This window comes from Carassius auratus, chromosome 5, assembly GCF_003368295.1.
Source record: "Carassius auratus strain Wakin chromosome 5, ASM336829v1, whole genome shotgun sequence".
Lineage (NCBI taxonomy): Eukaryota > Metazoa > Chordata > Actinopteri > Cypriniformes > Cyprinidae > Carassius > Carassius auratus.
This window is the reverse complement of record NC_039247.1, coordinates 19,558,262-19,575,325: the sequence shown is the minus strand read 5'-3', so window position 1 is coordinate 19,575,325 and position 17,064 is coordinate 19,558,262. Positions and strand designations below refer to the sequence as shown.

At 36.4% G+C, this 17,064-nt stretch overlaps 1 protein-coding gene across 3 annotated transcripts in view; it reads right to left on the bottom strand.

Annotated features, from left to right (window-relative positions):
- Positions 1-363: 363 nt before the first annotated feature.
- LOC113079771 (retinoic acid receptor RXR-alpha-B-like) overlaps positions 364-17,064 on the bottom strand; it is a 55,861-nt gene continuing 39,160 nt past the window's right edge. For all 3 annotated transcript variants that reach the window (XM_026251977.1, XM_026251986.1, XM_026251991.1), the window contains 8 exons: positions 11,426-11,576; positions 10,699-10,878; positions 8,488-8,651; positions 6,559-6,688; positions 5,775-5,907; positions 3,926-4,017; positions 3,163-3,268; positions 364-2,472 (listed from right to left, as the gene is read on the bottom strand). In XM_026251977.1, coding sequence (XP_026107762.1) covers positions 2,325-2,472; positions 3,163-3,268; positions 3,926-4,017; positions 5,775-5,907; positions 6,559-6,688; positions 8,488-8,651; positions 10,699-10,878; positions 11,426-11,576 — 1,104 coding nt within the window. In that variant the 3' untranslated portion in view covers positions 364-2,324. The remainder of the gene's footprint in view (positions 2,473-3,162; positions 3,269-3,925; positions 4,018-5,774; positions 5,908-6,558; positions 6,689-8,487; positions 8,652-10,698; positions 10,879-11,425; positions 11,577-17,064) is intronic.

The window sequence follows — 17,064 nt, the reverse complement described above, 5'->3', positions numbered from 1 at the left end:
GGCAATCAATGATATTGATATGTGAATTAATCCTTAGGGTCATTCAATTGTTTCTAACATTATTTTCCTCATTTTAAGCTTTGAATTGGATGGCATCAATTTGTCTTCAGTTATATTTTCATGGCTTTGTGTTTGAACCATTGGAGCAGTAGGTAAATTTCCATGAAATTTTGTGTATTAGAAACTATATAAATATTACTGCAGCATTTTTTTTCTGTATGAAACAGTTAATCCTATTTAATGATTTGGCTTATATACCTTACCTTTGGCGTGTGCGCGCACACACACAAACACACACACACACACACACATCATAATTTATTAATATTTATCAGATAATTATGATGTTTTCTAAAGACAACATACGTTTTTTTTTTTTCAATCTTAAATTTAATAGTCCTTTGAACAGACATAATAGGATAATACACAATATACCCTCAATCTGTCTCAATTTGTAAAAAAGAACGAGTGAGCCGTCCTCAGCTCTCAGGTGAGGGTACCATGAAAACACGGCAGAGGAACAGAGAGCTAATGCACATAACCTTTCCCTCAGTCCAGGTTTGAAGGCACGGCTCCACTTAAAAATGAGTATTTACACCAACAACGTGTACAGTATAGAACAGACAAAATAATGATACAGAGAAGAAAAAAAAAAGACACTTTGTACAAAAATAGATAATTATCTTAAAATGCATCTCTTTTGTGTTTTGCTGACATGTCCTGTGATGGATTGGAGTCTCCCAGGAAAATACAGATCAGGATTGTAGCCGTTTTCAGGTAAGATGTGCCTGGCTCTTGATAGTGTAACAAACCCAGTTTGACTAGTCCAACACAGTGCAAACCCAAGAGTGCTTTACATTGTCTGTGTTTTGTCTATACCTCAGCAAGGGGTCTTTAGTTCCTGTATGCACATTCTAAATACGCTCGCTTTGGAGTAATGAAAGGCTAAAGATGTCCAATGACAGAACAAACAAAAGTCTGCTGATCTTCCCTGATGGCCTATTCACATTTCTCCCTGGTCAAAGCATAAAAACATCACCACTAGAACTTTTAATTCTGTGTAACAATGACATAGACGGTTTATGTGCATGTTAGACTGAAGACTCATGTTGCTGTGAGACCTGGCATTATCTTTTGGCAGGATGTTTTGTCTAAATCAGTAGGTCTTTTGCACGATGTCTGCTAATGACAACTGCTTCTACACATACCGCCCCAATTCAAATAAAAGTTATTAAAATGAACCGTCATCATGAAAAAACTGGTTCAGATTGGCTCAATCTGCAATCGAGGTTTGATGTGTTAATACAAATGTTTCTTCCTTATGACAGATAAGACTGCACAACAGAACCAAAAATTGCATTTGGATCAACCTGAGGCTTAGAAATGTTATTTGTGCAATGTTCTGTAAAAACCTAACTCTTAAACTGTAACAAATGCATGTAATAGTAAATGAATACAGCTGCAATGTAACAACTTTTCCAATAGGGGACAGGCATGGCACTTCCCAAAACCTCGCGATTCCCTGAGGCCAGACTATCATCTGGATTCCTTTAACTCCTTGCATATTTTCAAATCAAAAAACACCCACCTGCTGGGAATTATCAGATGATACATTATTGAAAATCTTTGGAAATACTTAATACATATTTATGCTGAATTATAGAGGCAAAACATCATGAAAAATGGTCAGTATTGAATCACTGTATTTTCATCCAGCGTGAGTTCAGCCAGGAGTACACCTGCTTTTCATTCTTTTTTAGACCCTTCTGTTATTCAAAGGCCCATTTATCTTCGAAAAAGAAAAGGAATTAAAGCCAAGCTGCATGCAGTTTCTTCCTCATGAAGATGGACTTTCAGATTCAGCAATTTCTAAGTGCCTGGGGGGAATTCTTTTTACTGTGGTTCTGTTAACTACACAGTTTGAGCAAAAACTTTCAATGGCAGGAACAGTGTGCTTTTTAAGAACAGCTGCATGAAGAAGTGCATCCGAGGTATTTTGTTTCCTCTTATGAAATCTGAAAATTCACAGCAAAACGATTGCGAGTTCAGAGATGAGGCGGTTTGGCTGTGTATTCAATTGAAAGCAGAGGTAGACCTCTATAAGGCAGGAGAAATGAGAAACCAAAACCTCCAGAACTCCGCTAGGCTTGCCAAAGGTGCATGCAAACCAGGAAAAACTCACTTAATCCATCCTGCGTGGTATCCCGCAGTGGACCATTACAGAGGATTTTGTGGATTGCACAATGTTTCTGATAAAACGCCAAGGTAGAGTTACTCTCGAGTTCAGTCTTCTCCTGTGAGATCAGAGATCCTGTGAGATTCCCTTATGTCATTTGGTGTGGCGCTTCGAGCATTTCCATTAGGAAAGTGTCGATGGGTGTGTCTCCGATTAACTTGAAAAAGAAGAGATGTTCAAGACACTTAAGACCAATGGAGCGCAGGGCAGGCAGACGCAGTAACAGCTTGGCGAATCTGTCCGTGAAACAGTGGAAGTCAATGTTGGGATGAGCACAGTGTCATACTTCAGCTTCAGTTTTCTTATTTTTAATTTTTTAATAACAAACCATTGACATTTTTTTTGTTGGTAAAAGTAAGGATGCATGAATTGATCAAAAGTGACAGCTAACAAATTTATAATGTTACAAAAGATTTCTGTTTCAAATAAAAACTGTTCCTTTGAACTTTCTGCTAACCAAGAAACCCTGAAAAAAGGTATTTGAAGTTTAGGGTTAGGGTTAGGTATCCACATATCAAAATGATTTCTGGAGAATCATGTAACACTGAAGACTGGAGTAATGGCTGCTGAAAATTAAGCTTTGGAATACAAGAATAAATTATATTTGAACATACTTTCAGTTATCTTAAATTGTAATACTATTTCACAGTACTTTTCCTTTTTCTGTATTTAAATCAAATAAATGCAGCTGTAATGAGCACCTTTTTCCAAAAACAAACACTTCTAAATGGTAGAGTATAAGAGTTTTAATAAAAAAATTATTTAAGTAAAATTGACTTTATACTGAAGAAAATGGAATGTAAATGTTGCTATGTTCACTCTGAATCCAGTCCCTCTGTTAAATTTTTTTTTTTGTGCCATTATTTTCATTTTTATATAAAAGTGAAATAATGAAGCACACATAAACGTGAGTTGTGTGTGTGTACCTCCCAGGCTGATCGGGGTATTTGTGTTTACAGTAGGCTTCTAGAGATGCATACACTCTTTCCCTTAACGCCTCCACCTCTGATGGATTAGACAGTCCTTTTGAATCTAAGAGTTGATAAAAACACAAAAAAACACAATTTATTGTGAACTATTCAAGATAAAGTGGTATTTACACACTCAGCTTTATGAATAAGTTTCATAAAAATCCGTAAGTAAATCCTTATATACACACTTGGTCTGATACACATCAGAAATAACCAAATTAAAAGAAATAAACAAGGTAATGTTAAGGTGTCATTTTGGGACACTTTATATGATGATACACTACTGTTCAAAAGTTTGGCGTCAGTAAAATGTATATATATATATATATATATATATATATATATATATATATATATATATATATATATATATATATATATATATATATATATATATATATATATCATAAGAATTTTTGTTGTATGGGGATGAACATAGAGGTCACATTACAACAATGTTGTCACAGCAATGCATTACTTACTGTTTTTTTTTTTTTTTTTTTTTTTTTTTTAGAAAAGTATGCAGTACGCCGTATATACTGCTTTCTATAAGCTTGCTATACTGAGGTTTATAATCACTGGAATCTCATTTAGTCTTTCTGGCTTTATTCCAACACATTTTTTTTAGGAGTCTGCCACAACAAATAGTGGTATCTTAAATGCACTTGTATAAGAGTGCTGTGTGCACATGTGTATGTCTAAGTATACATTACTGTACCTGGATTGAACAGAACAATGGCCCGCAGGCATCCAAGTTCAGTCTTGTCCATTTGCATGTCTCTCATCTTTGACACAAGCTCTGTCAGCACTCTATAAAAAAAGAGGACAAAAATCTTTAAGCTCACAAGTCAGCACGGCCAGTCGGTTTAATCACAAATTCATTTTCTCCAATGTACCCCTAAAAATGTTGGGGCAATGTTCTGTAACATATTAAACGGGCCAAGTGAGTCATTTGCTCCACCTTATATATTTAGTTTTCATATCGCCTTGAAAATCAAAGTCATTATGTCTTATAAAACACATTAATCTCTAGTGTAGATGGACGGGGCAGCATATATTTCATTAGTGAGGACACCAGCATATCTCACGCTGCCAATGGAACATTATCACAGTGCTACATAAAACTGCCATCCGGCTTAATGTAAAAATGGCATCAATCAAGAGTAAGCTGTGGAGGACACTTTCATGATGCAGCATCTAATATCATTACAGAGTTTATTTTCAAAAATTAATGTGTGCATGACCTACAGCTGTCACAAATCTTCCACAGGGTGTGCCATGAGGAGACTGAAGGGTCTCTTAAGAAGATCACAAGACCATTCCCTCCATAAACTGAAATGCTGTCATTGAATTTAAAGGTATAGTTCACCCCAAATTAAAATCTGGTTATCACTTACTCACCCTCATTTTGTTCCAAACCTGTATAATTTTTTTATTTTCCATTGAACACAAAAGGAGACTAGGGGATTGTTGTGGCTGCTCTTTTCAATTAAAAAAAAATGAATGGGGACTGGAGTTATCAACCTCCAAAAATGACGAAGAAGTAGCATAACAGTTGTTAATATCAATCATATGCTATAATCTGCATCTTATGAAGCCCTATGATAGTTTTGTGTGTGGAAAAGGGAGAAAGTTACATTCAGTCTAATGGCACCATATTTGATTTGAGATTTTCAGGTATATAGGCGTAAATTTTGGTCTGTCATTCACACAAAACTATCATACGGCTTCAGATGATTTGGAATATAGAGTGCAATAAAGACCACTTTTTCAACTGTACTTTTCCCATACATTTTTCCCATATGAATTTAAAAAAAGTCTTTGATAAAGAGTTAGAAGGCATGAACCAAACCAACCAGCTAAGAGGTTAATCACAACATTAGAAACATTGATTCAAAGCTAAAATAATTACCAAAACAAAAAGAACAAAGGTACCCTACCCAAAGAGAACTATCCCTTTAAGGCCTTTAATGTGGGAAATAAATACAATCCCATAAAGCATTGAGAATGCTTGATAAAATTAAAAAGGCTGATAAATATAAAACTTTTTATTTAAAAACTGATATTGCAAAGTGTGCATAGGAAGATTGACTCTATTATGCCATATGCAGTGCTTCGTGAAAGAGGTAAGCTGCTAAAGAGCTCGTTGGCACAGTTTTCATGTTCCAGTTTCTTATTGCTGACTTTTTCTGCAAAATCATGGGAATTGCATAGTTTTACAATGGGAATTCTGCTGTTAAACACGATTATTTAAAAGATATGTTGAAATAAAACCAGCTGACTGCTTCAAGAACAGCATGTGCTATCGATTAACAATCTCGCCGCTCACATACAGTCTCTTTAACAGTTTATAAGATATTGTTAAAAATCAGTTAGCTTAGGAAGAAAATAAATGGTTTGTACTGAGGCGTTTGTACTTTTTTCTTTTTCTTTTGTAACATTAACAGTCCCTCCATTGCCTATTTACTCTCATTATAATAAAAAGAACAGCCAAGACATTCTTCAGAAATTCACTGAAAATTACACAGGCTCTGACTTTTTCTCTGAAACTTGGGACTTTTACTAACCTGTCAAAGATGGCTCCCACCCCGGCAGTATGTGCGCTGTTTCTGTGGACGTGAAGGCCTGTAGCTAATAATATCCCATCTTTCACAGCTATGGAACGATGCGAAAAAGAGGCGATCAGGAGTTCATTCCACCCTAACAACAGAGGACAGGAGCACAAAAACACATTAACAACCAAACAAACAAAGGTAACAGAAAAGAGAGCAACACGGCTATTTCTATCTGTTTGTGTAGATGTGAACTCACTCTTATAACTCAATATATAATTTAAGTTGCGTGTTCTTAAACCAAATTGAGTTTTAATTAATTGACATTTCAAGTTGTTTAATACATCATCCCAGTTTCATATGGTGCAATCCTATTTCTGAGGCTCTAAGACTAAATAGTTTAAATAGAGTTTGATTGTCCTCAGGCAACCCACAGCCTAATGAAATAAATGCAACATGTGAACGGCGAGAACAATCCAGCCTCTTATTTCCCCCTTCGTCTATGTTGAAGCTATCATCCCTAACAGAAAGAAGGACTCTCACTCCAAGACAAGATGGAATTCCTTCTTTTATCGATGTTGTGGCTCGAGGCTGGATCAAATGTATCTCGGAATCCATATAAATGCCTCTGGAATAGACTGTAATGTCTCACAACTGTAAACATACTCATTTCATTAGCTGATGCTGCTTTCTGCTGTAACTCCATAGCTGGGAGACTAAATGTACAGCACAAGGGTCACGGCAGGTCAATGTCTGCAGGACTCAAACAAAAGTGGTCTGTGTATATTTACTGACGCACCTGCTCGCAGGAGGATGACTTGATCGTCCAGTGGGAGATCCGAAAAGTGAGGTATCCGCTTGGCCCACTCCACTAAGGTAAAGAGCTGCTTGTCAGCTGCTTGGCAGATGTTTGTGACAGGGTCGTTAGGCTGAAAAGAGAGAGAGAGAGAGAATAAAAAAATCCTGAAAAAATTAATCATGTTCCCACAAAAATATTTAGCAGCACAAATAGAATAATTTCTGAATGATTGTGTGACACTGAAGACTGGCGTAATGGCTGCTGAATATTTAACATGACATCACAGGAACAAAAAAAAAGTATTGAATTATTACAATATTTCACAATATCAATGTTTTTACATTTTTCTTATCAAATAAATGCAGCCTTGATTAGCATAAGAGATTTCTTTCAAAAACATTTAAAAATCTTTCCATCCACAGACTTTGAACATTTCTACACAAATATATGCTTTTGGATGTATACAAGTTTTAATGAGAGCACAATAGCAGACAGTGCTGGAATAAGATGGAAAAAGTATTTGCAAACTCTGGTTTTGAGTTGTTTTATTGATTTCGTGTATTGATTTTATGTTATTTGCATTCAGCACAGATATCACCAAGAGAAACTCAGCTGTCAAACTCAGTGATGTGAGTGGGAAATGAACAGATGTCTTGTGGAAATCAGTCCTGTCATTTGCCCCCAGTGGAATATTTTAATGTTCAGTTTAACTCCTGCTCTCTAAAAGCCTTTCCTTCTGCTCGAGTAACCCCAACTCTCCAGCCCAGAATCAATCAGAACAAGCACTCATGAACCAGAAGCCTGGCATGTGCGTGTTCTGCTGTTGTCATTGATGCAAATTCTGTCCCAGTAGGAATCCCGAAATCACATCATCACTGAAACATCATCATCATCATCATCATCCACCCAGAGCAAAAAGCTCTTTCATTTTAGTGGCAACATACCCTTGTGAAAAAGTAGACTTTATCACTCTTTTACACAGAGCATGTATAACAGAAATAATACACTTTAAAAATATATAATTAAGTGTGAAAAGCATGTAATGCTTATGGACTCTTAAGTGCTGAAATCATTGTAATCAATGGTTTGTATTTTTGAGTGAACTATCCCTTTAAGCACACGTTTTTTGTTTTTTTTTAAATCAAGTTTATCTAATGAGTTCATATCACCCCCAGACTGAAATATAATAATAACAATCTGGTTAAATAGTCTCATAATTTACACAGCTTTCAGTTCAGATCATCATGTCTTAACAGTTTTCCAATCAAGCCAAGAAGAGCTCAGATTCATTAGAGCCTTATTCATGTGGGAATAGGGCTCAAGGACGGCCATTAAAAAACAACTGTGAGGGAAACAAACAATCCGAAAATACAAAGTAGGGAAGACAAAGCATATGCCTTTTTTTCCCTGACCTCTACCTGATTTAGAGCTCACAGCTGCACAAAACAAATGTGCACAAGGCATAAATATACACACAGCACTAGCCTCCATGTATCTAACTGACATGGTTAATGACTAAAGCTCTTATCTAGTGACATGACAATGTGCTTCTTCTGCGGTATGTGTCCTCTCGAGGGGCCTGTATGAAGGTCTTCAATATCAAAGTGCACTGCGATGTAGCCGAATCCATCCACTGGGAGTGGGATCGTAAAAATAGCCCTTTTTATTCAGAAAACAGAAATACTCAAATCTGCATCGGACTCTTTCTTGGACAGCTGCTATACTCTTAGAGCTGTCATTTTGTATATCTGAAGGCAGGTTGAAACCTTCCTTTAGTCTTGACATTCAGAAAATGATAAATCCCGGCCCGTTCACTGAGGAGCAATTGTGAAGTGTAACTTTGAAATGCTGCATTTCTAATGAGCGGCCCAAACGTTCTCCGTAAGTTGAATGTCACTGAGTGTGATTTAGAGGGAGGGATTGGCTTACAGAATTGGCAGGCGCACTCAGGTTGGCCTCCACGTAGGTCTCCGTCTTTGGTTCCACTGCCAGTTCGGCTTCCAGAATCTTCTCCACGGGCATGTCCTCGTTGGCACAGCTGCTGAACTCAGCCTCACTCCGCTCCTTCGCCCGCTGCCGCTCCTCCTGAACGGCTGCACACATGCAGGAACAAAATTAGAATGGCTGGCATGTGCGACATGTACAGTTACACACACAAACTAAACCGTGACCTTGTGCTCAATAACACGCAGCTGCTTTTGATTTGCTCTTAATCTACACAATTCCACAAAAACAGCTCAGGCTGCATATGCATCTAGAGCATTATTCACCGACTTCAGCGGGCTGAAAGTTGAGAAGGTCAGCCTGCGTTTTGTAGTGACGTTAGTAGTAATATGCATTCGTCTGTTTAAAATATGTATATTTTATTTGGGTACAATCCAGTGCAAACATGATTCTATGCGTCTATACAGTCTACGGACAAAGTCATGGGACATAAAACCGTCCTTTGGTCAGATAATTGGTTCTGCAGCTTGACAATGTATTGGTGTGTGTGTGTGTGTTTGTGTGTGTACATGAATTTGCACAAGCTGTGTACAGAGCAGAGTGTTCAGAGGGGGAGCCAGGTCTAAACCACACAGTTGGTCTACTGTGGTCTGGACCTGGTGGAAATGAGCCCCGTCTGCCTCACCACCAGGCTGTGGAACATTTCAGCTTTCCCTTCTGACTGCAAAAGCCCTGTTTTATGACTCTCTTTCTGTTCGACAGAAACCACTGGCAGATCATGAGGGGAGTTCTTGAGTGGGAGCCGTGGAGGTCAGCTGAAGGATAAACCTTTACTCCAGGAGTCACTGAGAGGTGAGGAGAGAGGCACACGGAAATTATTTTAGCTTTACTGTCCTCAGAAACAGAAAGACAGAGAGAGCGGCTCGTGGGGGAGATGTATGTTAGATTATGTCTCTTTCAGAGGCCTCAGTATATGAGTCCAGCCTTGTGCTTCTTCATGACTTTTTCAACTCAGAACAGAATATAAACTAAATTGATAGAATGATGTGTCTCCATGAAAAATGTCACAATAATGCAATTTATGTCAGATACTGTATAAAACAATGAATAAATGCAAGCAATTTCCACATGCTAAACTTGTTTTACTGGTAAACAGCTGCTGGTTGTTTACTCCACAGTGTTCCTGTAGCTCAATTGGTAGAGCATTGCATTATCAAGCGCAAAGTTGGGGGTTCGATTCCCTGGGAACACATGATAGGTAAAAAATTGATAGCATGAATGTACTGTAAGTCACTTTGGATAAAAGCGTCTGTTAAATGCATGAATTTAATTTAAATGAATTTTAATTTTTACTCTGATTTCTTGGTCTGCGCAGCATGCACCTAATATGCACACGCATTTGCATTGCTATGACTGTTCTCTGTTTTAATGTTCCACCTTCTCACAAGCCATGATTAGTCGATTATGTACAATGCATGCATGCTATTGGTCAAATTACTTTTCAACCATAACCTTCAGCAAGTATTGCTTTGGATAAAAGTGTCTGCTATAATACCATCATCATATTTAGTAACATTTGCGTAATTAATAAATGCATAGATTCTAAATTCTATTAGTTACAAATAAATAATTAAATAAAGTAGTTTACATGCTTCCCAGCTACTGGAATATTCTCATACATGTAATATTCTGAATAGATCCTGAATTAATTAAGACATGTACATTCCTTTCCCAGTATTCTCCAGTGGAAATAGTAGAAATAATATCTCTTGCCATTTAATTAAATTGCTTTTAGATGATTCTAGACTTAAGATATGTGATTTAATCCTTCATTTTCTTGACAACAGCACACAGGAGTGCAATGAACTGCAAATTGAAGGACATTAGTGCTTTCAACCATCTATACTGTGAACTTATTAATGTTTATTTATTTTAAAGTCTTTCAAAAGTCGCCTCCAAAAATGTGTTGCTTTTCAAAACTGCCTGTATCTCATATAGCATTCACGATTACTAATCATTTAGATATTCAGAATAAGATGATTTCAAGAAACTGGAATGTTTGCTCTATTTGGTCATTCCAGTCAGTTTATGACCAATCCATAATCAGAATAAGACCAAATTCTGATATTATTTGGAATTGTCATGACATGTAAATGTGCTCAATCACACACACAAACAAAAAAAGAAGCAACGCACCTTCTCTCCTCATTCCCATGGCTAAGCACTTCTGATACCGGCAGTACTGGCAGCGGTTGCGTTGGCGTTTGTCAATTAAACAGTCCTTGTTGTCTCGGCAAGTGTACGTCAAATCCTTTCTCACCGTTCTCTTGAAGAAGCCCTTACAGCCCTCACAGCTGTACACCCCGTAGTGTTTACCTGCCAGCACACATGCTTTAGTATTCCTCCAAGCAGGGTTATCTTTAATTAGCATTTAGTATCAATAATTCAACAGCACCACATCTGTTTTTATCACACACTACTCTGAAAGACAAGATACACTGTATAGACCAATTTCATGACTACAGGTTAAAAAGTACAACAAGTATATTATTAAACTGCTCTCTGGAATACTTGATTCTGATTGGTCAGTTTGAGCATTCCGTGGTTATACAATATTGTATAATGACTATTAAACATGTTGTTCTTGGCAACTAGCCATGTTAGTCTCTTACACCAGTCAGTGCATGGGTCTTTCTTCTCAAAATAAATACAATTTTCAGGCAAATTTTGTGTACATTTGTTATTCATTTGTAAGTAGATGGGAAATATCATATATATATATATATATATATATATATATATATATATATATATAGTTCTGTAATAGACACAATTTAGGTAGTGTAATTATATATTTTTTAATTATTATTATCTAGGTGTGTGTGTTCTAATATCTGTGTGTGTGTGTGTATGTGTGTTTCACCTGATGAACGGTCTCCGCAAATGGCACAGATGTGTTTAGTGAGGGAGAGGGATGTGCCTGTAGGCTGTGCCGGGACCTTCATCACCCCGTTCAGACCCAGGGGGGGTTTAATGTCCTCCGAACTACTGACTGCATTCATGGGTGAAGTGAGCTAAATGAAACAACAACAACAACAACAAAAAAACACACAGATATCAAACCATTATGAAGTTGCTAATAACTGAATTAATGGACTGATAGAGATGGGAGTAAATCGTAACTGCCTGTAAGCAAACACACTGAAATTGAGAAACTTGCAGTGTTTATATATGCCATAAAGATCAAAGAACAAAGCAGCTCTTTAGTGTTTTTGTGGTGATCATTTATTTCAGGATGTTTTGATGAATAGAAACTAAAGCACTTATTTGAAATAGAAATAAAGGAAAAAAACCAAACAAACTTTCCGACCCCAAACTTGAACAGTAGTGTGTAATTCCATGTTAACATGTCTGTTGGAACAGAATCAGTTACACATGGAATTTATTCTTAATTACCCAGAACTGAAGGCACAGAAAGTGTGATGACAGACGGACAGACCTGTGAAAGACACGACAGACACACCTACAGGAAACATTATGATAAAAGAATGTTCGCTATGTTTTTCTTTGGGAATTCTTGAAACGTAGATAAAAGAACATAACAATTATTCACCAATGAAATTGCAAATAATTTACCTTAAACTATTTATATCTAAATATATAATAGTTATAGATTTTGTATATTAAAAAAAAAAAAAAAGGCACAGTGTCATATGAGTCAAACGTTCAAATATCCAACAGTGTTAAAATGTCAAAACATTTAGAGACAGACAGCAGGACGCTTTGTTTCAAGGAGAATTAAATACTATTGTGTTCATTTGAACAAAAAACCTGTGCTGGCATTTCCACACCTTCAATTGTGTCCGTGTTATTTTGTTCACACTATCAAAGAAAATCTGACTCTGGTAATATTTCTGGTTTATGACACATTCCCAATCCTGAGGTCAGTACTTCTCGTGTACGATACTGTTTCCAACTCATGCATACAGACTGAAATTCATTTAGAATTACACAATGTGATGCATTAGCATTTTTACTCCAACAGGTAGACATAACATATAAATGTTTCATGAGATCGTTAAAGCTTACCTCACAAGTCAATAGTTAAACTAAACCGTTAAAAACAACAAATCTAAATGCGAATACAACCTAATGTACATGACAAAGTCTATCATGTACATACATACTGAAAACAAAAGAACCACCGATGCAATTGTGAAAGTAAAGGAGGGTCAGGAATCCAGATGCATACCAAAATGCACACACCTGCACATACGTTTACAGTCACATGCACCTGCACACACACACATGGACACAAACAGATCTACCTGCTGCCATCTGCTTCTTTTGCATGCAGGCATGGCTCTTTTGACAGGTCCTGTTCGGTGGCATAATCTATCTTAAGGGGGCTCTTGTCAAATCCTGGCGGGGCATGTGAGCGTACACACACACACATACATCCCCCCCCCCACTATTTTGGGGTAAACTGTAATTCAATATGTTCCTGGATTCTCTATGTGCCAGTTTTCAAGGGATGGTAGCCTCTAGATTTAGACCAGAGACAGGGAGCAGATTAATAGTCTTAACTTTCAGCCCTGAAACTGAGTCTCAGATACATTCATGCACTCCAGGATCAGTAATCATGAGCCAAACCCCTAAAAATGCACTAAAAAGCTACCAGCCAGATAAAACATGAAGAATCGATACAAATAAAACATATGGCATGGTTCTAACAACACCAAGGTTATGGGGTTGATTGCCAAGAACTGCATGGATATACAGATTGGATCATATGTTTGGATAAGAGCCACACAATTATTATGTTTATATTGAGGTGAAAGCTGTAGAATTCCTCACGTGATGGCTGTGGCAGAACAAGAGATATCCAAAAAACACAACAACAAAGTAGAACAAAAAACATGAGACAAAAACGACAAAAACAAAACAAGAAGTAAACAAACAAACAAGCAAACAAAAATTTGCTTGTAAATGACAGACTTTTTTTTCCTCATTGAACTGAACTTCACAGAAAAGATTTTATGAAAAATAGCAGCTTTGACATTTTTATAATAACTCCCTTTTGTGTTATGTGAAAAAATGTGGGCATGATGCTTTTATTTTTTAGCAATAATTCGGAAGTAGCTAGATTTTCCATACAACTCATGCCAAATCAGGCTGGGAAAATACACTCTCCTATAGTCCTGTGGAAAGAGTGAATGACTGACATTTTCATAACCATGAGAACCAACTATGACGTCCAAAATGAAAATAGTAGCATGTCTAGAGAGTGGGGAAGGACATAATGAAGTAATATAACTGTAATAATCTTTTTTTTATCATTATTATTATTATTGTATTTGCACTGTAGAGCCCACAGGAGCTGTTACAAGTGTCATGTGATCATCTCATGCCTGCTGCTTTGAGTGTAGAGCTTTTAGAATAGTTAAATCTGTCCATGAATTGGTGTCATGAGATGCACATCAGTCTCTGACAAAAACATCCCTAAAATATCTGTGCTCTGAATTATGCTACAAACCTCTCTCTGATGCATGAATATTATGGGGTATTTAACACAAATGCCTTTGGAGGTGACATGGAAAACAACAACAACAACAATATAATAAAACTTTGATTAATCAATTTAATTTTTGTAAATAGGATTTGAAGAAAAATATTTTATAGTTCTCTAAGAAAATGTGTTTGAAAATGTGAGTTGTTTTGTTGAAATCCTGAACTTTATGTATGAACGATTCCTTAAAAAAAAAAAAAAAAAAAAAAATATATATATATATATATATATATATATATATATATATATATCTTACTGATCCCAAACTGATTCAACAGTAGTGAACATGGACAAAAGTAGAGGCTAACTGGTCATTTGTGTATCTGTCTGTGTGTGTGAGGAGAAAGAACTGGCTGGTGTTAAAAGTGTTTAATTCTGACACACACCACATGGCTAAGCTGCAGATTTTAACAAGCCAGCTCATTTCCCAGGCGATTGGGCCCTGACCAGGCCCCGACCAGGCCCCGACCGGGCCTCTCCTGAACCCATTTAGCATGCCAATAATAAGCAGAAACTCCATGTGGCAAACTAAGGCCATGTTTGACACCATGCGGTCAGAGATCAAGCACTCTGACGGGGCTAATGAGGATGAATGGGGGCCCGGGCACCTCAAGACGCCTCTCCTAAACCCATACGCCATTACTTAAGGCAACAACATTAATGTGAACACCCCCCACCCCCTACCACCCACCCCCTCCATTTAGTAGCCAAATTAAAGCTGTCTGACATGAGACCTATGTGGGGGAAAGAAAAAATGAAGTCCACTGTGTTTATGCCAACCCACACTTGCTTTTAATGGGAACTTGTTTCCATTTTGGGGTAAAACAGTAACGACTGAACACTTTACTACTGGTAGTGATAGGGAGGTGATTTGAGAGAAAAAAAAAAACCCTTCACAATAACGTGTTCATGATGAATATAGAGTGTGGTTTATCTTAAACTGTATTGCAGGGATTTTAGTTCTAATTTACCATCTGGTGTGGTGTCTGATAAAACCCCACGGTCTTCAAATTAATTTTCAAAAGGCTGTTATTTGATATGACTTGAGTTACACTAAATGGTTTTTACTGATTCTCAAATGACTCTGGCAGACACTCAGCGATTTCACTGTGCCAAAGTCTGACTCAAATCCATCTTGCTTATCTCTGCAGATTTAAAGTTATGCGTTAAAGATTGGATTTGTAATTCAAACACACTTATACAAAGTGTTTCCAAGACTCCAGTGCATTTGTTCAATCAATTATGTTATTGATGCTTTAAAACATGCCATGATGTTACTCACTTTGCACTGCAACAAAATTGTCATCAAATAACAACTGGCTACTATGAAAAGTACTTAATTTAATTTATTTTCTTTAACCTAAAAGATAAGCAACATTTTTTTTTATAAATAAAATATAAATATGTGATATCATATGATGTGGCATATTTTATAAAAAAAATAAAATAAAACTGGAAATATTTATGCTAAAAGAAAAATAAACATCCATGCAGAAACATTCAGAATTATCTTTCTAATTCTTTTAACATCAATGTAATCAATTAGTACTGTAACCAATTTGTCTGATAACAAGACATCTGATACGTTGACAATTTGTTTCATGATTAAAAATGAGATTTATCTGTAAACTGTTATTTAATTACTGACAGTTTGTGAAGATTTGTAATAAAACCACTAGACTTGGTGGTAAAATAGTTTTAAGCAAATGCATAGTTTTCTTTAATGTTGCTTATATTAAATACAATATATGTGTCACTGTTTTACACTTCTGTGTGAAAATGAAAATTCTCATGATTCAATGCAATTTTATTTTAGGGTTCACAATACCCTTGTCAACACCAACTCATAAAGTGAACTTTTCTTATTAAAATCCAGCATTAAAGCTGCGGTAGGGAACTTTTGATGCTCTAGCGGTTAATAAACAGAACTGCTTGCGTCTTGCGGAAGAACATCGTAGCCGGAACTACTTCTCTCTGTTTATGTCTATGAAGAATCACAAAGGTACTGGGTTACTCCGCCGCGGTACCCCCGAAGCAATCTAAAATAGTCTGAATATGAACACTTATTATAGGTGCACCCTAGTGATTCAGGACAAGCCAAAAACACGGAAAATGGATTCATGTTGTACTCGCTTATTATATAAATTTTTCTACATTTTGAACACAAACAAAGTTACGGACCGCAGCTCTGATTGGTTGTTTTCTTACCGGGAGCGGATGCATTTCTGCAAATGGCAATAGGACACTGGGAGGAGCCAGAGGAGCTTGATTTTTTTCACTCATTATCTGTTTCATATTCTACTGTCAGGACATGATGACAGGTTTAACAAATATGTAAAAAATATACTTTTTACAAAAGTTACCTACTGCAGCTTTAAGTTAATTCTAAGCTAGTAAGAAATAACACAGATGAGCTAATTGTCACAAATAACACATTTCTAATTTACTGTATATACCCTAGAAAAGTTACAAATATAATAATAATAAAAATAATAATAATAATAATAAAAGCAAACTAACAAAACCTTGAGCCATATATACTTAAATATAAAAGATTAAACCAAGCTATATAATACAATAATAATACAAGAGTGGAATTACATCACTTGGAATATTTCTAATGTAATATTCCTTGCATGATGTCTCATAAAACCTAGCTTATATTGAGAGGAATTTCACAGAAATCCAATAACACCACATTATTTTACAAGTACTACTTTCCACCTACGAAACGCTGCTTCAGCAGAGCATTTTAAGCTACGTGTTTTTAATTAGCCCCAATCATGAAGCAGATAGCGCTGATGCTGAATTGATTAGATTTTCAGTGAATAAGCAGAAGCCTCAGCGTGCGAGAAAAGCTCATTTGAGGTGATTTTTCAAAACACCACTAAGCTCTGATCAGTGTTAATTTTGACACGAAATTTTAATTTAGTTTTAGTCTTAGTCTTTTGACTATAATTCTTTTTAGTTTTAGTCAAGTTTTAGTCATCTGA